Source organism: Fulmarus glacialis, unplaced genomic scaffold (assembly GCF_000690835.1).
Source record: "Fulmarus glacialis isolate BGI_N327 unplaced genomic scaffold, ASM69083v1 scaffold11634, whole genome shotgun sequence".
NCBI classification, from domain to species: domain Eukaryota; kingdom Metazoa; phylum Chordata; class Aves; order Procellariiformes; family Procellariidae; genus Fulmarus; species Fulmarus glacialis.
The window spans coordinates 29,819-52,293 of NW_009207471.1; the positions used below are offsets into that span (position 1 = coordinate 29,819).

At 42.2% G+C, this 22,475-nt stretch overlaps 1 protein-coding gene across 1 annotated transcript in view; it reads left to right on the forward strand.

Moving 5' to 3' along the window:
* The window catches only part of LOC104075577 (arf-GAP with GTPase, ANK repeat and PH domain-containing protein 1), a 60,861-nt gene that overhangs the window by 7,644 nt on the left and 30,742 nt on the right, over positions 1 to 22,475 (forward strand). Inside the window, exons 2-4 of the mRNA XM_009576128.1 lie at positions 6,345 to 6,499; positions 8,876 to 8,966; positions 15,416 to 15,638. Coding sequence (XP_009574423.1) covers positions 6,345 to 6,499; positions 8,876 to 8,966; positions 15,416 to 15,638 — 469 coding nt within the window. The remainder of the gene's footprint in view (positions 1 to 6,344; positions 6,500 to 8,875; positions 8,967 to 15,415; positions 15,639 to 22,475) is intronic.

The window sequence follows — 22,475 nt, forward strand, 5'->3', positions numbered from 1 at the left end:
TCCTTCATCAGTTTTGTAGGATTGCAGGAAATTTTACTTTCTTTAATTTTAGAGTTTGCCTAAAACTCTTAGTTTTCAGATTTTGGGTTTTTTCTACAGGGAGCCGCTGACAAGTGAAAAAGTCCCACCTGCTCCTTATTGCAGGCGGCCAAGCTTTAAGCAATCCTTTGATTCTCTAGGGGGAAAGTATGTAGTATCAGTGTGTTATACTTAAAACAGCCCCCGCTCTGGTTTTAAGACAAGCTGGAGTCACTTGTACCTGCTATCATAGCAGCGTTGTTAAAATACAGAATTATTTTTCCCATATCAACAGATTTTGCAGCACAGCGGAAAGGAGTATCTTTACAAAATTAAATGGCTGTGCTCTGCATGCTATGGTTTAACATGCATAAAGATATTAAACCCTCATTTTTCCACTCTTCATGGTTACATATGTGATGTGTTAGTGCTGCATCTGAGTTGTCAGGCTTTCATATGTTAGACAGTGCTGCATCTGAGTTGTCAGGCTTTCATAGAAAACTCTTCTTCTGCATATTCATTAACTCCCAAACTACCGTTTGCTTAAAAGTTAGTGATGTCGTTGCTGCCGTGGTGCTGTGCCTTCGCAGAAACTTCGCTTTTGCTACCCATGGCAGATGGAGGCCGTTGCTGCCGCGGTGCTGTGCCTTCGCAGAAAGTTCGCTTTTGCTACCCATGGCAGATGGAGGGGGAGGCTGTTCAGAGCACCCGAGATAGGCTCTGCCCAATAGACTCGGCTTTGCAACGCCTCTCAGTTAAGCAAGCTCTTCAGCTTTGAAACGCGTATAATTTAAAAAGTAAACCGCAGGCTTCAAACACATTAGGAAACACCTAGTGCAAGTGTAGACTCACATATTTTATGAACTGAATTTTAAAATTACTTGATGGATTTCTTCAAACCGTGTTGTCTTGGCATCCAAATAAAACAAGAAGTACATATGGCAGGGGGGTCTTAGTCCCTTGAGCTAGAAACCGACCTTTCATCACTATTTTGTCACTCACGGGTAGCGATATAAAACAGTACCGCTGAAAAATTCTTCCAATGGAACACAACCTTTATCAAGAGCTGTGGGCAACCGATAGCAGAGCTATATTGTCCTGATAGGGTTGATTTTCAAAACTAATTAGATTTAGACACTGGGTTTGGAAAGGGGAGAGAAGTATTAGCATAGTCATGCCCAGTGGGACATGGCACAAATATTTCCTTAATTGAGGCTGCTAATAAACATACTTATCTTCCAACTTGCAGGGATAATTTACACTAAGTGGCAAAAGGTAAGGATAGTTAACATTATCCAGTACGTAAATAACTCGCGCCTTTGTTGTAAACAAATTGTATCTTGTAAACATCTAATGTTGATTGCTAGGGCACTTCGGCAGTTTTTCATTCTCATCCTTTTGACAAGATGAAGGGTTATTAAGGAAGGGTGCTTGAGCAGAAGCGATTTTAGAGAGAGGGAGAAGGGCGTGATAAAAAGGGAGTTTAAATAGGTCTCAGTGTTACTTGAGGCAGGCTTGACTAGGTTTCAAGCTGTAACCTCAACTCTTGAATATGCTTCACGGGTGTTTGAAATACACCGTTGAGAATCTTTTGGTTCTGCACTTGACTTCTTGTTTCTGGAAAGTGTTTCCTGTGTGAGTGGCATCATCCACCAGACGTGCACGGTGAGTTACTATTAATTAGCAGCAGCACCAGCATCCTCCGATGACAACTACCTTGGGCAAAGACACAAATGCACAATCTGGCACCTAGTGAGAGAGGCTGGTTGGCCTGGAAGCCAGAAGATCCAATTTTATTTGTGATTCTGGCAAAATATTCATGTATGCCTATGAGAAATGCCTTAAGCCTGGCAAGTCTTTGTTTTATACCCATGGAAAAATAGAAATTTTTTTTTTTTTTAAAAGCAAACTGTTAGGATGGGTATAATTTCTCTCTGTAGAGTGCCTGGTGGAAAGGGACCCCTGTCTTCTGTTGACTTCAAACTGTGCTTGTGATTACCCACCACTGGTGCAAGGTGTCAGTGGCTATTTATGCAATTCTTAATATTGAGAATAAAAGATGTGGAAAGTGGAAATTGTGAACAAACTGATATATGCACACCATTTAGAACCGCTCAAAAAAATATACCAAGAGGCATAACTGCTTCTGGACATGTGTTTTCCCTGCATTTCAGTAGACTTAATTGAGTTCTCTGGAACAAGTTACAGACTAATTGTATCCTGTAGTTATTTTCAGCGTAGTTCTCTAAATTTGATCTCTGTTACATACCATAAACACAGGCATTGGTACGGGAATGCAGTGAGACCATGCCTAAATGTTTGTTTTCCCTTGCTTCTAAGAAATTGTATATCCTGTTTTCCGTAAGTGGGTGGGCTGTAACAATGTCTTCTGGCAGAGTAAAATAAATGTTAACTTGGGTTAAATGCAGTAACTTTACTACGAAAAGGTAATGGCGAAAACAGTATATGCAGCATAAACGGTGGTACCGTGTAGCTTCTTGGAAGTGGTGTGGTGGTTTTCCTAAAATTCACTGTTTGCATGCCCACTTCCACTGGTCCTCTTACAAAAAAAAGAAAAAGAAAATTACTTATGCTTTAGGTTCTATATCATCATAATCTTACAGTTTCAGCTCATTTCCCATCCTAGCCACCCCTTCCCACTTAAAAAAAAAAAAAGCAAAACAAACAACAACAACAACATTTTAGACATCTCCTGTTGATAATAACTTCCAAATGGAAATCAGTTGCAGCTGGTTCTTCGCACTTTAACCCTTTGTCTCCTGGCCTTCCAGGAAATAATTGATGACTGATTGGCCCATTAACCTTTTTTTAAAAAAAAAGGTTGACAGCCTGGACTTGTGTAATGAGGAGGGATTCCTAGTGAAATCAGGTAGATGGCTGAGTTGCTTGCCCCTGAGGATGCAAAATTAGCCCCGCGGGACCTCGTCTGCATAGAAACTGGACACAATTAGTGTAATATCCGGTGTTATTAATGTAGTTTGGAGTAATTGGGCAGGTTGATTTCGACAGGTTGATGGTGCTAAAATACTATTATAGTGGACCTTTCTATGAATAACTGTTAAACATGGAAAACTGTTTAATAAAACTTTGTGATTGGGCTCACAGGGATTTTAATAGCACAACCTATAATTTTTCTGAAGAGTAAAACTGAACAATTTCATTCTGCTGCCTAGATTTTCCTGTTCGTGTATGCGGTGATGAAGGACGTACATGTTCGCTACTCGTCTTTGGTAGGCATTGCCCTGTGGGTGATGCGGAGCAGGCGCTTTGTTTCACAGTTGTGCTTACAAAAAAAAATTTGGTGTATTTAAGCAGAAAATGCGTTCTTGAACACATCTTCAACTGGCATAGTTGCTTTTCGTGTGAGCTTTTTAGGGAGTAAACCTGAAGCTTCAGCGGATGTAAGAGAGTGCAAACTTGCATGTTCTTAATGTATCATCAGCCGATGACCAAGTTTTCAGCTAACTTACTGATGAACTGAAAATGTTCTTCCAGCCCAGCCTTAAAACACACTTCAGCCCTTGTAACCCGCGGTGGGGCCGTCCTGGGACATACTCACCGACATGTTACGCGGACTTTGTGATCCCGAGCCACAAAGGCCGTGCAAGGTCTTTACAGCTTTTGTCACAGTGTCAGCTGGTCACAGCAGAAAAGGTCAGGAGATGAAACACGGGAGCCTCTCCTTGGGGAAAAGGAGACGTGGCGTATAAAAGAGCAACCACGGGAAATGGCTGGAGGTGTTGCCTGAATAGCTGGGTTTGTGTCCTCTGCCATAGGTCTCCCGTAAGCAGGCGGATAACTTTGTGTAGCATTTCTGGAAAACAAAGCTTGCAGAGGTACCGCTGCGAGGACGGTATTTCAACCTCGCTTTTAAACGGTACACTGGCTGAATTGCAGAGTTTATTTCTCATAAGCCCTTCTTGGGCAAACCAGCTTCGTGTATATGATCGGGATTATTGGCAAATAGGAGACAGGAGGATTCAGTGATGCTGCATCTTGATTGTACATATTTCTTTTAAGGTCTGGAATTGTAATGCCGGAAAGTCACCTAGTACTGAAATGCTGGGATGAACTGATACAGGATTAGTGCAGAGAGACTCTCTGAAGATATACCATATATACTTGTTGAGCATTAGTTATATACCACGTATACTTGTTGAGTTGTTATGCGCTGGAGAAGTCTCCTCTCTCGTTGTGCTCTTCTGTGTCTTTGCGCCCCTACGGGGCCTGCTCCCTGCTTGAACAGGAGGTGTGGGGAATTTTTAACTTGAGGTGGCAAGATGACTATTTTCTGTAGTAGGCAGCTCCTTAAGCTTATACCGAGCCTTTGGTTTACGTGGAAGTGGTATGGTGTATGGTCAGGGGAGAGAGGTGCAGGGAAAATACGATGCAGCCTGGAGCAGAGCTGCGAGTGGAGAAGGGAAGGGCGGCGGGAGAAGGGCGTGAGGTGCAGAAGATGGAGTGAGGCTGAGAAGGGCCTTTGTTACTGCGTATTGCAGGATCCCTGCCGTAACAGTACGCGTGTCTCAGTACCACCCACACTGAGTAATTTATACAGAAGGATTTTCTGAACATTTAGTGACCATCATTTGGAATTCCTCCTTTAGTAAGACTTCAGGAGTACAAGATTTTATCGCTTAGAAGCCATTGAGAAGCCTAAGAATGATGAATTTCCTGAATTAGGCTCTACAGGGGGCTTGCTTCAGGTGGGATTCAGTTTTTCATGTTCTTTTCCTTCACCTGTTCTTGCCAACATTTGCACTACTCTGCATATGCCTGTACCCTCCCCACTGACCATATGCCATACCACTTCTGTGTAAGTAGAAGACCGTAACTGTGTTGTCCTACAAGAGACAGCGCACAGGACTAAGCGTAATTTCCTTTCTTGTTGAGTAATTCCTCTTACATCTTCCTCACAAACTCTTGAAAGCACTGTTTGACAAATGTGGCTTTTTCCATGATTTAATCATAGCATTTTGGATAACGAGTCTGCCTGTTTGTTTTTGACACAGTGTTGCTAAAGTGAAAAGTAGTTACAGTCGTATAGTTGCATCATTTCTCTTATCTTTCTTTTCCTGCTTATCACACATGCTTTTTTTTTTTAGTAAAACTGCTGCTTCATGCAGCTCATGCACCTGGAAATAACCTTCACCTCTGTGTTTATTCTCACCTCAAGGCGCAAAGTAACCTTCTGCTATTTTGGGGGGCATCATTAAAGCAGCATAAGCACTGGCCTTGCTAGCGTGGAAAACCAGTTGGCCCATAGGTTGAGAAAAATGACTGCCAGTGAGCTGCAGTTCTGTCTTTAAAGCTAGTGCTAGATTTGTCACTTATCTTTGCCTGCCTGTGGATAACAAGGTAATGCAGGAGTTTCATGGCTCTGAATATATAATAAGTCATTAGCAGACAAGCGGATGTAAATGCTCTTTTCTAAAGTCCATTATGGCTGATGTTCACCAGAACTTTGTGGTCTATTATTCTGTTCCTTTCATGCTTCATGCCTGCCCTTCCCAATTCCACTCGCTCTGTTTCAGCTTCCTTGATCTTTTTAATTTGACTTTGGTGTCCCATGTGTCGTTAGAGTATGTGTCCATTTAGTTCAGTTCTGCTGGTATTTTCATATGCTGCGGTCCTCTGGCCTGAATACTTGTCCTTATACTCTAGTAGCCCTAAGGATATTTCATTGACCCTTTCTGCTAGCTTCTCAGATCATTTTCTCATCTCCCGTGTTGAATGTGAATGTTGAATAGGTTGAACTGATTTTAATCCTGTATTATAAGCCAGTGTATTTATGCTGTAGACAAGAAAATGTACACATCCGCTTTTAATGTATCTGTGCATGTAAAAAACTGCTTGAAGGAAGAGGGTAAATGGTCAAACTTTCTGTATTGTCAGCTCTTTATAGTCCGGTCATCTTTTAAGTTATTTTGCGACGCGCTTTGATTTTTACATTCTGTAGCTCTTAGCCCCTCAGGTTTAAATCTAAATAATGCTTGTTAGCCACTTTGTATTCAAGAAAGGTATAGACTTGATACCGAACTCACAAACGCACACTGAATATTTACTGAATATTTACCCCAAACAGTACTTTATCTGCATAACATTTGGAGAGAAAAAACAGTGGATCCACAAGTCGTTTTCTGATTGTATTGTGGAATTGCAAGGTAGTTGGCTATATCTAGCCTCAAACCTCCAATGTCCAGATCTGCGTTTGCTTGTTACGTTGCAGAAATGCTCATCAAATGGGATTGTTTGAGCCTAGTTATCGACTTAAAACTTTTCTTCCTCTTGCGTGTTTTTTTCAGAACAAGAAGAAAACTTTGAGTTTATCATTGTCTCTCTCACCGGCCAGACTTGGCACTTCGAAGCTACCACATATGAAGAAAGAGATGCGTGGGTACAAGCCATAGAGAGTCAGATCTTGGCCAGTTTACAGTCATGTGAGAGCAGCAAGAACAAGGTACGGTGCACAGAGTAATACTGAAAGTAAGAAATGGGTGGATGATCGTTAAGATGAAAGCAAAATCAAGAACTCTGAATTTTAAACCTGGGCTCCTAGAGACGTGCATGTATTACGCACACGACAGAGCAGCGTTAGAGCTTCATGCATATCTCATATTTCAAGACAGCTGATGCTGTAGCCTGTTTTACGGTTTATTTTTTACAGCAGTTGAATTGATGGAGCTCCTGGATTATCTGTTTTGCCTTCAGTATTGCTGTTTAAAATTTCGATTGAAGCTTGGGGCTAGGTCATGGACTCCCCCTACTGAGTTGTTGGGTAGTGTACTCACTGCTGCAGATGCAGGTTTGATTCAGGTTAGCGGTCTGCAGAAGGCCCTTGAGGAAAAGCCTGTCTTGGAGAAGAGTGGAGGCAGACCCAAAAACTAGCGTATTTACTAGTCAAATCTCTAGTTAAATCTACTAAGCTCCTGCATGGCAAAATTTAACTACATGTTCTGGTTGGCCTAACCACAAATGCGCAGTAGCATTCAGCCATAGGACTCTGCCGTGATGAAGTAATACGAATCACAGAAATCGAAATGAAGCTATTGCTTTTGTCTCTGTTGCTTTACAAAGCATACGCACAATTTTTCTTTTCTTTAATTACACTGAATTAATTTTTTATGGTTTTCTGCCTTAACTAATATAACAGAAAGCTAATTCAGAAACAGTTCATCAAAGCTTTTTGGAGGAAGATGACCATTGTCGAAGAGGTACAGGCCTTCTGCCTTGCAATGCTTTTGTATGATGACAGAAGTAATTTGTTCTCCTTTCCTGACTAAATAAATAAATAAATGTTTAAAATCTGAGAATTCTTCAGCCATTGCTCATTTTTGGAAGGGCAGGAGAACGTCTGCTTCTTGAGTCTCTGTGCTTGCAAACACTTCACAACTAGAGAGCGAGGTGTGGAGTGGTAGTGGAGGGAGAGAAGTGAGGAGTAATTATTGAGACCTATAGATCCTTTAACATTATCCGCCTAACAGATGTCTTTAATGATTTTATATTGCAAGGAGGAGACTCATATTTTGAAATGAATGCCTGCTTTCATTGCCCTGATCTACCAGAGTAGATCAGACACCAGTAATTATCATCATCATAATATAATTTACTTCCCATTTGGTTTAAAAAAATTATTTATTTCCAATATGTGTTTCTGAGATAGAGAAAAATGACTGCCTATATGTTTGGGGGTTTTTTCCTTTCATGGATTTACGCATTCGGCTATGTGTGTTAAGGGAGCACAATAGAGGAAATTCGTGCACTAACACCTATATAAAAATACTAACACAAAAGAGGATGAAGTGTGGCTGGTAATATTTACTCTGCAGTACCCACAAAGAAGATTGGCCTTTGTGCGTATTAAATATTCTTTTGAAAGGGAGAATCCGTTGATAAGATTATGCGTGTACAGGGAGCTTTTTGGGTTATATATTCAACCCGCTACAATGTTCAGAGAGGTTTTTTTTTCTCTAAAGTATTACTGAGGTCTCAAAACATGTCGTTAGAACTAGCTGGAATAGCAAAGTGTAGTTAGTTGGGCAGGTTTAGTAGATGTCCTGTTGATAGATCAGGAGGACATATCTCCACATGGCCATACTTAAGACCTGGTCCTCATCCTGCTTAAATCAATTTGTTGCAAAGAGTGCATTATTTGGTAGAGCTAACAATTTTCTTCTCATAAAGCCCACAAAACAGTTTGGTTGGGTAGAGCTGAACTACTTGTACATCGTGACGGTCTCTCCAGGTCCAAGTAGAGGAGGTCATTGGCAGGTCATCGTGTAGAGAATTTAAATGGGAGCCGTCTGATTAAATCTGACCTTTTGATGATAAAAAGGTTTCAGTTGCTTTTGCAAACCATCCCTTAGTCTTCATTAGCAAAAGCATAAGCATCAATAAAATAAATTGATTTTATAAAATCATACTCTTATCTAATTTATCTCAAGAAGTAAACCTATACTGTGACCACTTTACTTGGGAATAGGAGGGTTCATTTTGAAACTCTGTTTTCCTCTGCACAGTCTCCCCACTTGTTAGAACCCAGACTGGAGACCCCAAAACACTGGGAGCAGTGGGCAGGGTGGAGAAGTCCTGAGCTGTCAGAAACATGGGAGGAAAGAGGAGTCCCTGCTTGGCAGGCGTGAACTTGCAGTACTTGGAGATGCCAAAGGATCACTATTGCTTGAGAGGCAAACCAAGGACTTGGGTTCCTTGATCCCGTTCATTCAACCTTGGACTAAGCTTTGGGTTTTGCTTTTTGTTCAGCTGACAGTGTGTCATCTAACCCTTTTTATTGGGTTCTTATTTGTGGCTTATGCATTTCTTTAAATCCCCGCAGTCCCGCCTGACGAGTCAGAACGAGGCCATGGCCCTTCAGTCCATAAGGAACATCAGAGGCAATTCCCACTGTGTGGACTGTGAAGCACAGAGTAAGTACAGCCGCTTGGCTTCAGAAAATTGACCTCTTCTCCTTCTTGGCCAAGACTACTTCTTGGCCAAGACTTAGGTGAACACCCACCATGGGCTTTGTCTTTTTCAGTATTACGTTCCACATGTTGTTTGAACATTTCTTCTTCATTATGGAGTTTGCTTAATCGGACTTATTTTATGTTAATTCATGCTTAATATGTGCTATATGAGATGCATCCTAATTTTTTCCCCTTGTTGTTTCACATGCCACTTTAAATGTCAGCATTTCTTTACTTTCCTTTGAAGAAAAGGAAAAAGTAGTTTGCTGTTTGACATCAGTTACTTACTTTTTCCTCCTATTTTGCATGGAGAGGGCATGTGTGCCATGGTAATATTTTCAAAGAGGTAGAACTCGATCAGTGTTTTTTTGGTTTGGTTTTTTGGGGGTTACTTGTCAGAAGAAACAAAAGTCATTGCCCATTATATCTGCGTACTAGAAAACTGATTTGGGATTTTTTTTTCTCCCCTTTGTGTTTCTTTCCCTTTTTTTTGTTTTTTAAAACATATACTTAGTGTTCAGGAAAGTGTTCTCAAGAATACTTTGAGCTGTGGTTCACCTCACTAATCCCGGCTGAGGTCATTATTCTGGTGCTCTTTAGTTCCAGGGGTTTGCAACAAAGCCATAAAAAGGAAGTACTCTTGCTCTAAAGCAATTAGTTGTAGAAGCAGAAAGATTGAGAACTTGTGCATTTTCATTTCTTTGATATTTGAAAGTCAGAACTTTTCTTGTGATTTTTACATGTGCTTAAAATGGAAAAATATTCATTTATTTTTCTTTGGGTATAATTTTTTTTTTAAGACTTGCTGGTCAGAATTTTGACTGCTGGTCTAAGCTATTCTAACATCCCAGTTAACTTTAAAATGAACATTGATTTGGAAGTGCAAGTGCTTTTGCATGACTAATTTGCTATCTGTATAGTTAGCAATTTAGCCGATTCAGTCATCCACCAAACAAACCTATTACCCCCTGCCTCATCCTCAGAAGGCTTGAAGGGAAGGTGGTTAGCACATTAACAGCCGTTTAAAATAAAACAGATTTTTCCATACATCAAAATGTGCTTCACATGATTTTAATTGCTTCTTTTGAAAACCGTCAGATATTCGTATGCCGTCCATAGGAGGTGGATGAAGAACAAAGGCAGCTGCCCTGTCCCCGGCGAAACAGGGACGTGAGCCCTGGCTGGACCGGGCTTTGAGCACCAGGACTGGGATGCTGTCAAAACAGCTTGTTGGCCTGCTGGAGGGAGATCCCAAAGAGAGATTTCACAGGGACTTTTCACAGACAGAGAGAAATAATAGCAACGTGGATAAATTAAGGTCTTTACATTCCACTGGCTAGTAATCCAGCAGGCGATAAACAAGGGAAAATGTTGGTTTGGCTGGTATTTTAACATATACAGCCCGAAGACTCTTATTTATTAGTTTTCTTTCATATTCACCTGGCAGTCATTCAGATTTACGCCAAAGCTTTGATATAGATCAAGTAAAAGGCATATAAGATGCTGTGCTGTGTAGGAGAAGGACGGGATCTTCAAGTGACCTAGAATGTATATTTAGCTCATTTGAAGTACTCGCTGCTGTCTGTGCGCAGACCGCAAGGGGAGTGTTAGTGATTCCTGCTCCAGTCTCTCTCTACAGCTGTGGGTGGCATTTTCCCAGACCCCGCTAAGTGGTCACCCAGGCAGAGTGGGAACGTGCAATCCCTTCACTGCAGACGACTTCCCACACCCACGCATGTCTTTTCAATGTATGTGTGATCCGTTTCAGCTCTGCCTGCATTATCCCCAAGGTGTGTGTTTCTCTCCCCAGTCTTGCACATACCCCAGGATTTATGCAGCCAAGCTGGATGTTTAATAGGAAAATGATTGTGCAAGAAAGCAGCACTTTTTTCCCCCCCCACGCTTTCAGCCAGGTTGTTTTTCATCCAGATTGCTTCATGGGTCAAGCTGGCCACGCGTGCACGGTGCCAGCAGAAGGGATGTGCCAAGAACATGTTGCTGAGAGAGGGCAGAGTGGGACTGCCCTTTTTGGCAACGCTCAGCGCTTGGTTGTGTAGCTTTTTGGGGGGGGAGTGTGTGATTTTGGAATCTCAGCTGGAACCTCTCTTAATTGTTTGCATTCTTGGAGATGATTTAAACCCTCTTTGACTCTTCTTGCCATTTGGTCTTCCTAATTTTAAGTCCACCATCTTTCCTTTTGAAAAATTTGAGATATTTCCAAAGAAATGTATCTTAAGATATAAACATGCACATGAGGTGAACTTCAGCCCGCTGCTTTTTCCGCCAGGCTTTGCTTTATTTCCTTCTCTCCCTTTCTGCCTTGCCTGGGCAAGTCCTTACCCCTGGAGCATTTAGCATCACAAACACCAGCGCTCTTGTGGAAAGCTTACGTAGTTTGCATCTTCACAAAGCCAGATGTTTGGGAGCAAAGGAATATGAGATGTTGCTGTCCCTCAGCTCTATTCAGGAGCCATCAATCTTCCACTTCAGAAGTCTCATTCTTCCTCTTTCTAGAGCTCTTTGCCTTTTTCGCACTTCATCACAGCACTTTGTTTTCACCAGGGACTTTCTGCCTTGTTGTATGTTAATCGGCAGCAGTAGTACCAGCAGCATCTGTGTGCCACCAGCCTTCTGGCCTTTGGCAGTCTCAGACTGAAGTTTTTAAGTCCTTTTTTTAACGTTCCCATCCCAGAGCAATAGATGAGGCAAAATGCTCTTTACATGCCGGAGTTTTTGCCCAAGAAGATCTCATTTCATGTTTCAGAAGGAAGCTGATGTTGCCTTTTCCCAAAGCATTGGAGTCCCGGTGCTGACTTCTGTCTGGAGGAGGCTCTGAAGATGGTCAAATTGCTCAAACTCAGCTAAATTCCCGCCACTGAAGGATTTTAGCTCTTCCAGTCTTACTGCTTAAAAAGCAGATGAGAGGATAAATATGAGTCACTCTTTCAAGATATCTGGAGAGCATGGAATATCAGGTCTTTTCTGTTGTAGAAGAAAACAGGGAGGGGCTCAAGAGGGAGAGTCTCATCATGAGTTTTCCAGTCCAGGAGTCTAATAACTTACTATGGTGTATTTTGTATTTGAGAGCCAAACACTGAAGTAGTAATTTGGGTGGCCCCGGGAAGCCTATCAGACCCATCACAGGATTCAATTTTATGTTCAGAATAGAAAAAAAAAGCTTTTAAAGAATAGAAAAGATGTAAACTTTTCTCTCTTTTGCTGCAACTCTTTGCAAGATGCTCTCGCCCCCTGCTTCTCCTTCTTGCCCTGGCTCTTCTGCTCCTCCCTGCCCCTCTTCTGCTCAGCCCAGCGCTATCTTGCACGTGCTGAACTCATCAGGATTTAGCATGGCAAAGCATTTCATCAGCAACCTCATGTCCAAAGGGATGAAGGAGGTGGTGGGGAGGGATGGTTCTCCTAAAAGAGCTGTTCCAAGAGCTTTCACCTTCAAATGCACTCAATCTGATTGAGGTGCAAGTCAAAGTGGCGAGGGGGTTTTCAGAGAAGGAGAGAACGAAACGCCTTTAAAAATATGGGCAGCTTAAAATTGTAATCTGGGAATATTCAGTGATGTTTAAAAGGTCATATTTGTTTGACAGTTTGTAAGTAAAACAAAGGAAACTAGCTTTATAGCACCTATAGCTGCATTGAATGGGTTTTTTCCGTCTTTTACCGTCAAATTTGGATGTATATGCATACTGGAGAAAAGCCTGTCACGTACTTGTAAGTATTCTGAGCATCCTCCAATTCCAAATTACTCTTAGCATCAGCAGGAGAAGTGAGCTGATTTTTGATCATCTAAAAAGAAGGAAAAAACCAGCTTGAATAGTTATGGCTTACTAACCACGTGTGGTTCCTTTCCGTATAAATCAGTGGTAACAAAGTTCAAGCATGAGATTTAAAAAGTGCTCAACTGCATACGGGAAGAGGAAGATGCAGATAGGAGCAGTGAACTGAAAACAAGGACATCCCTGAGCGTATAGTTTACAACAGCTTGCCTTTATTATTGTTGGGTGGTGACTTCTGTTACCTGGCATACCTCATTTTGAGAACAATTTTGCATGTGCATACGCTGAAACAGATGTCGTAAGTGACATCATGTCAGTTTTTTCCCAGAATCCATCGAACAATGCCACTTGTCCAAGCTCCTCATTAGAGCCCTGTCTTGCTCCGCGTTACTCAGTTGTAACCAAGATCAACAAGTCTGGTTTTTCACTGGATGTCCATAATGAGTTCAACACTTGCCTTTCCTAGTTTGCCACCTTCAAACTCAGCTGTGTGTTGTCAGATCATTGAAATTTAAAATACTATCTTGACAAAATTTCATGTAACTTCTTGGTTATCGCTTTGGTGGACTACTTCAATCGTACCAGCACTGTCAATTGGAAGTAGGTGAATATTTAAAAAATTTGTTCAGTAAAAGATACACTAGATGTGCTTCAAGTACACAGAGGTATTTGGGAGGGAGATCAGGTCCTTAACATCAGTTCTGTTAGAATAATTGGAAAAATATTAATCAGTATTTTTTCTCTTGCTTTGTTCTGAGTTTGTGCTTCTTTGAGCTCATTGCACTTTTTACTGTTGTGAAGATAACCCTGGCCTTTGCAGGTCAGGGGCAGAGATTTCATTCCGAGACACAGTTTGCAAATTTTAAATGATTATCTGCTCTGTTTAAGCTTTTACCGACAAATTAGTATTTGGGATTTTTAGTGTGTTTCATATATACTACTGGTTTCCCCACTGGCAAGCCACCGAAAGTAACACTTTTTATTGTTGTGAAGATAACCCTGGCCCCCTGGTCAGGGGCAGAGATTTCATTCCGAGACACAGTTTGCAAATTTTAAATGATTATCTGCTCTGTTTAAGCTTTTACCGACAAATTAGTATTTGGGATTTTTAGTGTGTTTCATATATACTACTGGTTTCCCCACTGGCAAGCCACCGAAAGTAACTGGTGGAGGCGTCCTGAAGAAATACTCAGGAAAGGAGTTTGTCACGGTTGTTTTACCAAGGACTTGGAAAGCATGGAAGGAGTTTTGTCTCACCTTATTTTTTTGAGATCTGAAATGCTGTATATTCCTAGTGCAAGACTTGGTATGGGAACTTTTAAACAAAAGATCTGTTTATCTGCTCAAGTGAATTAAGATGGGGGATTTTTCTTGTTGGGGATGTTTTTAGATTCCTAAGGACTGACTGAAAAATGTAAATCAATGCCTTCAGTGAAATGTGGGACTTTGCAATTAAAATTATCTGCTTTCCTTTCATATTTTTTGTCCAAACGTGACGTGGCAAGGAACTAGGAAACGTTTTGTTTTCACATATTTTAGCTGCCAAAAATAACTTTTCGATTTTGGGTTACATAAAATAGAAATGAGTCTTTGGATGAAATTTCCCTGAATGGAAGGGGACACTGGCAATTCATTTTCTATCAGCTCTAGATTTTATTTAGATTTGAATAAAAATTGCCTGCCCTCTCAATTAATCACGATTTTCCTGCTTGGCATTCGTGATAGCCTACTAGTTCTTTAGGAGGCCCAGGGTAAGGCGAGAAGAAAAGATCTGACAGCAGGAGGGGGCAGAAAAAAAAGCCACCAAAAATTCCTCCCGTATGTCTTTCATTGCATTTGTTAAAATGCATGTTTGTTGGAGAGAGGGAGATTCATACAAATCTAGATTTAAATAACACAGGACAGTGACAAAAAAGTGAACCATCTTGGGAAATGACTTTGAATTTCCCGGCTTTTGTCAGGTTTGTCTCAGCCTTATCGTTTGTGGGGTTATTTTTGTGTGTGTGTGTGTCGGTGGAATCCTTCTGGCTCGTACACTAAAACTGGAACTGTTCAAAGTATCACATTTTCATCTTAGTACTTATCTCCCTGATCTTAGAGATGAAAACATACCCCATAGTGTGTTAGATGTAAAAGCCATATGTAGGTGATGATATAGATGGTTATTAAGGGAGTTGATATAGTTAGCAACAGAGACATGGTATCTAGTCGCTCTTTTTTTTCCCCCCCTCCTTTTTCCCTTGTAATTGGCTACGAGTGGCTCTAGATTCCCAAGGAGGGGCTTTCTCCACTACTTCATCATCAGCTGCCTGCCACTGCGTTTATATTTTCTTTGTTTCTTCTTTTCTCTCTAATTCATATTTTTCTTTTGACTGAAGGTGGAATGACACATCTTTTGAAACACCCCCCTCCACAATTTTTTTTACTCCTTGAGGGTTTCTCAGAAGGGTTAGTATCTCCCCCGGGCAAAATTGACCCTTCTGGAAGATCTTCCAGCTGTGCTTTTGGACCGAACATCTGCATTTTTTTCCCCTGGAGCCAAAATCTTTATCCACAAACGTTAACTAGAAAGTTTTGTTAGGTGTTCCATTGTACTAACTGTTTGTGTCCCATTTCCTGTAGACCCCGACTGGGCCAGCTTGAATCTGGGAGCCCTCATATGTATCGAATGCTCAGGTATACACCGAAACCTTGGCACGCACCTCTCCCGGGTCCGCTCTCTCGACCTGGATGACTGGCCTATAGAGCTCATCAAGGTGATGTCTTCTATCGGGAACGAGCTGGCAAACAGCGTCTGGGAGGAGAGCAGCCAAGGCCATATGAAACCTTCATCAGACTCCACAAGGTAGGCTTTCCTCCTCCACAAGGTAGGCTTTCCTACTCCTTCTCACCGTGGCACGCAGCGGGCAGGTAGTATGTGATACTGCACGTGGCCGAGGCTGTAAGCTGTGAGCACATAAATCCTCATTTTGGCATTGCAGTCAGAGGTGGTAGGGCGTTACAACGTTTTACAACCTGGACTTTAAAATTCTCCCTTGAAGTAAACCTTGTAAAAATCATTACGTATATATATCTTCACTGGATGCCTGGGAAGAACGTGTGTCAAAGTGGGGGGTGTCAAAAGTTGAGTGACCCCGTTACTTTTTCACTCTTGTGAAGGTTTCCTCAGCAGCTCTATAATTTTTTTGTTCAATTGACTGACCGACAAAACAGCGGGAGATTGAAACCCTCCCGCCTGGTTGTTCCTCAATCTAAATTATACTGTAATGCCTGCCTTGCTTTGGTCAGCCACAAAGTTCCTGGCTCTTGAACTATCAATTTGTGATTAATAATCTGCCTTCAGTAGTTCCAGCTCACCCAGAATTTGTACCTGGCCGTCAGGTCTTTGGGTTCTCATCGCAGATGTTGAAAGTCCTGCTCACTGTGGACTTGCTTATTTTTTTATGTGATACATGTGAAGGCGTAAGCTGATGGGGGAGTGTGCGTTTCCTATGAGAACAGTATTTTACCTACCAGTCAGAGCTCAGCACAGTGAAAATCTTTCTGCGATGCGTTGTCCAACCAAAAGCTAAAGGTTTTTTATGCATAATTTATCTGATCGGTGTCAAAGGAGGAGGATGTTCTGCAAACACAAAATGGAAGTGCTAATAGTTATAACTAAGGTATTGGCTTGGGGGAAGCAGAGTGACCTCTGGCAGACTGCGTTTTAGCAGGAGGGTTCAGGCAGGAGAAAGACCTTCTGGACTACCTTGCACAGCTGGGCCAATCTTTGAAGTTGTCTTCAAAAGTGCCTTATAATTGTCTTAGGGCGAGCTCCAGGGGAGCGGCCTGCATCCGAGCACTGGTCGGTCCCCACGTAGCAAACGGCACGATGGAGGTTTAGCTCTCAGTGTTTGCCTCCTGCATATGAGAGAAATCAGAGGGAATTGTGTTCTGATTTTGTTTATCTATATTTCTGGATCCTGCTTTTCCCCGTACCGGATCAAGTGAAATTATAACCTGGGAGCGTATACCTGGGCCACCTCCTGCGGTGTGGGAGTAGGTTTGTACTGTTGTCTGTAATAAAGTTAACTGTTTCTTATTGCGTTATTTCGTTAGCACTGAAAAATGAATTTGTGGTGCCACCTTTGGTTCATCTTCGAGAATGAAGCCGGTACATTAATCAGGCTACTTAGATGAATGACTATGCATATAAAAATATTCAGGGAGACCTACACAGAGATTTTGTTCATACATAAACAGTATGTCTGCTGTATACATGTATATTATTAGACAGCTAATATAATGATTTCATCAGGTAGATTGAAATCAACTTATTGCTGCCTTTCAGTCAGCAGTCTTATTGACTCCAGAGATCTTATATTGTTGCAACTAACAAATATATGTTGCTCCTTACTACTGAGGTGAGCTGGAGAGATACCTCAATTCTAAATACTTTTAAAAGGAAAAGGCATACACTCAACTGGATTTTTATTTTTTTAAAAAATATTATTTTAGTATACGTGTGATAAAGATGATATCATGAAAAATCTAAAATACACGTGAATGTGATGAAAAGAGAGCCATCCATTTGAATTGAATTATTCAGGTTTTTATGTTTGGAAGTGAATTTTACTTATAGAAAATCAACTTTGTTCTCTTTGTATTTCATGCTCAGAGCTTATTTTAATTCTTCGTTGTTTCTGTACATCTTCGTGTTTACATTCAGCTGTTTATGTTTGTCAGTGACATAATTGCACTTTTTTCCCTGGACACTAAGATTTTTGAACAAAAGGTACAAAGATTCATTTTATAAATATGCATTTCCATCTGCGTGTCCAAGTGCACACTTACGTGATGGAAGAGCTGTTAAAAAAAACCAGAATTAAGATTATGTGAAAATTTTCCCACAAAGCAATTGTAATCTTGCTTTGCTACTCCCATTTTTTCCACTCTTTGCAGCGGGGACTGAAGTGATGTTTTTCACATAAATATCTGAAAGGTCTGCTTTTTGAAAATGTGTGCCTCCTTTTGTACTTTACTTTGGTCTTTACTAGCATCATAATCCTTCTGTCCAAGATGTGGCAAGAAAATAAGTTCGAGGTCTTTAGATATAGGTTATGCATTCTATTTTCTCGCTGCTGTTTGTAGTTTTGCATGAGGAATCCTATCAGAAGCAGCTACAATGGACCTGAAGTGGGGTTAAACAAACCCCCCGTTTTTTTGTTGTTGAGGGACTGAAGGGGGAAGAGGCAACTGAAGTTGAGGGACTGGGGGAAGAGGCAAGAAAGTAAGCAAGTAGGAAGATGACTGGGGAGCTGAGATGTGGAGTTCTGGTGGAGGAGGGATGGAGGGGAGTCCAAGGATATTTGGAGATCAGGGAAGAAAGAATCATTCAGCAAAACTTCTTCTGATGGGGAAGAGAGCTGATAGCTAGTGTCGGGAGACTGTTCCTGCCCATGCTGGTGTCTCCTGGATCAGTTGGAGTCTGAGAGCTGCTATATGCAGAGGTTCACACGCTCAACATGCTCCCGCTTTAATGAGTTCTCTTCTCACCAAAACCCCATCAGATGGGAGAGGGAAGTACTCCAATGTTTTCCTCCAAGTTTCTCCTGAACCTGTTCATATCCCCGTTCCCTTCTGCAGCCCCACTTACTGCATCTGTCCCGCATAGTGCTCCCATTTTCAGTTCCACTACATAAACTCATTAATTCACCCTCCACGGCTTTCCACATGTTTGCTCCGACCTTCAGGCTGTGCCTGCAAGCAAAGTGTTGGAAACACAAGAATAGAAGATTTCTTAACTGTTCCTCCAACTGATTGAAAGGCTTAGCACAAAGCATCAGTAAAAGACCTTGGACAAATACAATCTTCTCACGTGTTTCTTTATGAGAGGCATGTCTTTTAACTCTTCTGTCTCCACTGTGCTCCCCCCCACAAAGCACCAAAAGTTGTCAGCACAGTGATGGACCCTCTGTTAATAGACATCTGTAGAGGGGATCAGACATACATGGGTTTCACCATTTCGTGTTGTGTCTTTCTATTGGAGATGAAGCCATCAGTGGAAACCCACAAGCTTTCCAGTAGAAAAAAAAGGGTTATTGACTGCTCCACAAATACTGAATCTGTTGGGCTGGGAGGCTTGAGGAGCATTCACATGCTGGACTAAAAGGAACCTGGAAGTCTTGGCATGGCTTCAGAAGCAGTCCCTTCAGCTTGGGGGAAGCTAGCACTGGTCACTGAATCATTGCAGTGGCATCCCATGCGTTTCTGTTGAGTAGAGGCAAGGGTGGAGAGACCCAGGGAGACCGATGTTTTGCAGGAGGGGTTGCCAAATGGCTACTGTAGGCCACGGCATGATTAAAGAGGCTTACTCAGGAAAATGTCACCAGTATTTATAAAAACAGAGATGTGCTAGGCTTTGAGTACAGCTAGCATTTTTAATTTTGTACACTCAAAAATAAGTTAAATTATCAAACTTAAATCACGTCAAACATACCATACCACGGTCCTTTCCTAGCCCACTCAAATTCACTTAAAACTTTTTCTCCGAGAAAGTCATGGGGAAAGATAAACCTAAAAATGTATTTTGAAGGTCAGAAGGGCTCCGAGATCGGAGCGTGTGAACTCAAAGCCTGAGAGTTTTGCAGCAAAAGGCATTACTCCTGTTACTTTCATCAAGGAGATATATTGCCCAGGTACGTCCTCTAATGTTAACACGTGCCAGGTCTCATAAAGTCTGAGAGGCAGCTTATAAAATAAGCAGATCTCTGGGTCGTTTGGTGCCTCTGGATCAAAAGCAACACCTTGGATGGCCTCTAGCGTTAAACTGGAAGGCGGCGCAGGTAAAGGGAGCGCAGGTGCAACAGGATCCCCAAGGAAGCGGCGTAGAGTAAAGCAGTAGCACGAGGCAAAGTTCAGACTAAGGGTGTCGGCGTGATTACGGGGAGGAAAGAGGAATAAACGCGAGCTCCCGGTGAGCATGAAAAGTTGGCGAAGCGGCAGAAAACCCAACCGCGGGCGAATACGTGCATGTGGAAGGGAAAGGGGACCAGCTGGCCTCTGAGCGGTGGTGACGGTGGGTCCCTGATTAGGTCAGCTTTGGAAGGCTGATAATTGGTTCCAGCAATTACCAGCAGCCCTGAGAACCGCCGCTCAAACTTCGGGAGCCCTGTGACAAATTGAAGCTGACTGCTGGTGAAGGAGTATCGACTTCCCATTTCTAAACAGGGGGATCATTAGTCAAGAAAAGCATCTTTTAATTACTCGCAGGAAGGGGAAAAAAAAAAAGGAGGAAAAAAGGAAAAAGATCTTTCAGTATGGATCCTGCAACAACTGCCGTTTTTTTTCCAAGTGTATTCAATATTAAATTTATTGTCTTGGAGGGGAGGGTGTGAGCAGGGAGAGTTTGCCTGCGGTCCCTCCTTCGGTAATGTGGATTTAATTTGGAGTGAGAAGTCAAATTAGAGTAAATCAATGTTGCGACAATTAACTGGGTCTGGGGATGAGATCAGGATTTTCCCCTCTAATTGCTATTGATACTATTTAAGCACACTCTTAAAACATTGATTTGGAGTGGTGCGACATGGGAGTAGCTCAGTGGGGCAGGGGCAGAACCGCTCCATGGAGGAATGTTGGAGATGTGGTGAAGCCAGCCTGGGGAGTCTGCGCCATGTTTCGCCTGGGCCTTTTGCACTGGTATGTAGATCTCCTACCAGCTATTCAGCTTTCTTCTGGACACAGCTCACATGCTTTCCTTTCTCCATGTACTATTCTTGCCCATGCGGCTTCTGGTTTTTAGACTTGCTTGCCACCGTCGACTTCCTAAGATGTTGTTGGCCTTTTCCAAATGAGATGAGCTGCCACCATCCCTCTGCCTGCTCCAGGAGATGATTATCTGCTCCCTCACCCTTTTTGTCCGAGTTCCCAAGGGCTCCATCTTGGTCTCGTTGGGAATGCTGGGACGTGCCAGCAACGAGGCCACCTCCACCAGCTGGAAGCTGCTGGCCAAGAGGAGGGAGGGCAGCGTGATATCCAGGCACCATCCCAGCCATGCTTTTGTTCTCCTGCTCAAGTAATGCTGAGTATTTGTATTAGCTGTGTGCAGACCTTAAAGTTGAAGGGCTCCACCATTTCGGCATCTTTTTGAGAATATTCCTAAATAGAAAGAACCTCCATCTCCGTTAAAATGTATTTTTAAAGTGAGAGATGAGCGGTAAGTAGAAGCTCAGGCGTAGTTTTAAGCTCTGCCGAGGCAGCCCCAAGCAGCAGCTCTTTAAATGCAGCTTGGAGGTTGGAGCATGTGCTGCAATTTTGCTTAGGTAGTCTGTTTGCATAGCAGTCACCCTGATTATTCTGGTTACCAAAGGTTATAAGAAAATAAAGAAGTTCTTAACGCCGTCTGAGAAGTCTGGAGTTGGGAGCCAGCAGTGTCGGGAATTGACTTTCACCTTAAGACGTAAGATCTAGTTTGATCCCTCGCTCACTAATGAACTGAATTTAATGGTGTCAGAGAAAACATTATGCAGCTCGACTATATTTAGCAGGCTTTTACAATCCTAAGCTGAAGCCTGGCTTGCCATTTCGAGGCTTGCATCCGCTGTGCTGAGTGTGCACTGATTTCTGGGGGGTAACTGGGGAGCGACTTCCATGAAAAATATTAAACCATGCCTTCTTTTTTTGTAAAAATAATTATTCCTTCGTTATAGACAGTACATATAAAGGGCAAGCCCAAGGAAACTTGAGTAGTTAAGATGCCGGTATCGTATCCTGAATCTTGTAAGGATAAGGATGCTCCACTTCATCTCTCTCTCATTTCTTGTTCCTTTTGGCCATCAGATTGCTGTTATAGTCCTGTTGGTCTCCGATTCCTGGCATAAGGCTGCAGCGTTACAAATGGGGCCTGGGGGAACATCAGTACCTCTCTATCTGCAATTGTCAGGTCTGGTTTCTTAGCAGTTCTTGGCCTGATGAGGTCAGTGTTTTGTGCCTTTTGAATGCTCCTCCATGCTTGACACCTTTCCCATTTCAGAGGTGGGGGAAGGGTGTTTTTAAAAAGAAATAAATAAAAAAAAAAAAAAAAAAGATTTTATTGTGAAGGGCTGACCAGAACCCATCTGCAGTTGGGTGGCATCTGCTCCCCACATGTCACTTCCCTCATTAACAAGCAATTGAATTAATTAAATGCTACTCAGAACACGCATAACAAGCTACCGGCAGTGTCCAAATTAGCACTGATAATCAAGGATGATTTCCTTTATTATCCTGCTAAGTGGTGTGCAGGCTCTGATCTCCCTGTCTGCCCTCATCTATTTACATACCCCCAGCTTCTGCCTTTAGAAGCTGAGGTTATCTTACCTAGTTAATTTGCCACGATCACCAAGCATGGCGGATTGATATTCCTGCCTCTGCTGAAGCAAACCCCCCCCCCTTTCTCCCCCTTTCCTTCCTCCCCAAGCCTGGTCCTTTGTATCTCAAGCTCACTGATAAATTAAAAGCCACCCCTGTGGTCTCTCAAGTGAGTAATAGAGGCAGAAATTTCATTTTGCAACTGGCTGATTTAATGATCCAAAGGGTAATTAATGGCCTGATTATCTTAATGTTAAATATGTCCGGCAGCAATTACTGTGACCTCCCGCTTGTCAAGGTCCAGGCTATGCTCTTCTTTCAATTAAGTTCTCTGGGGCTTAATGGTATGAATAAA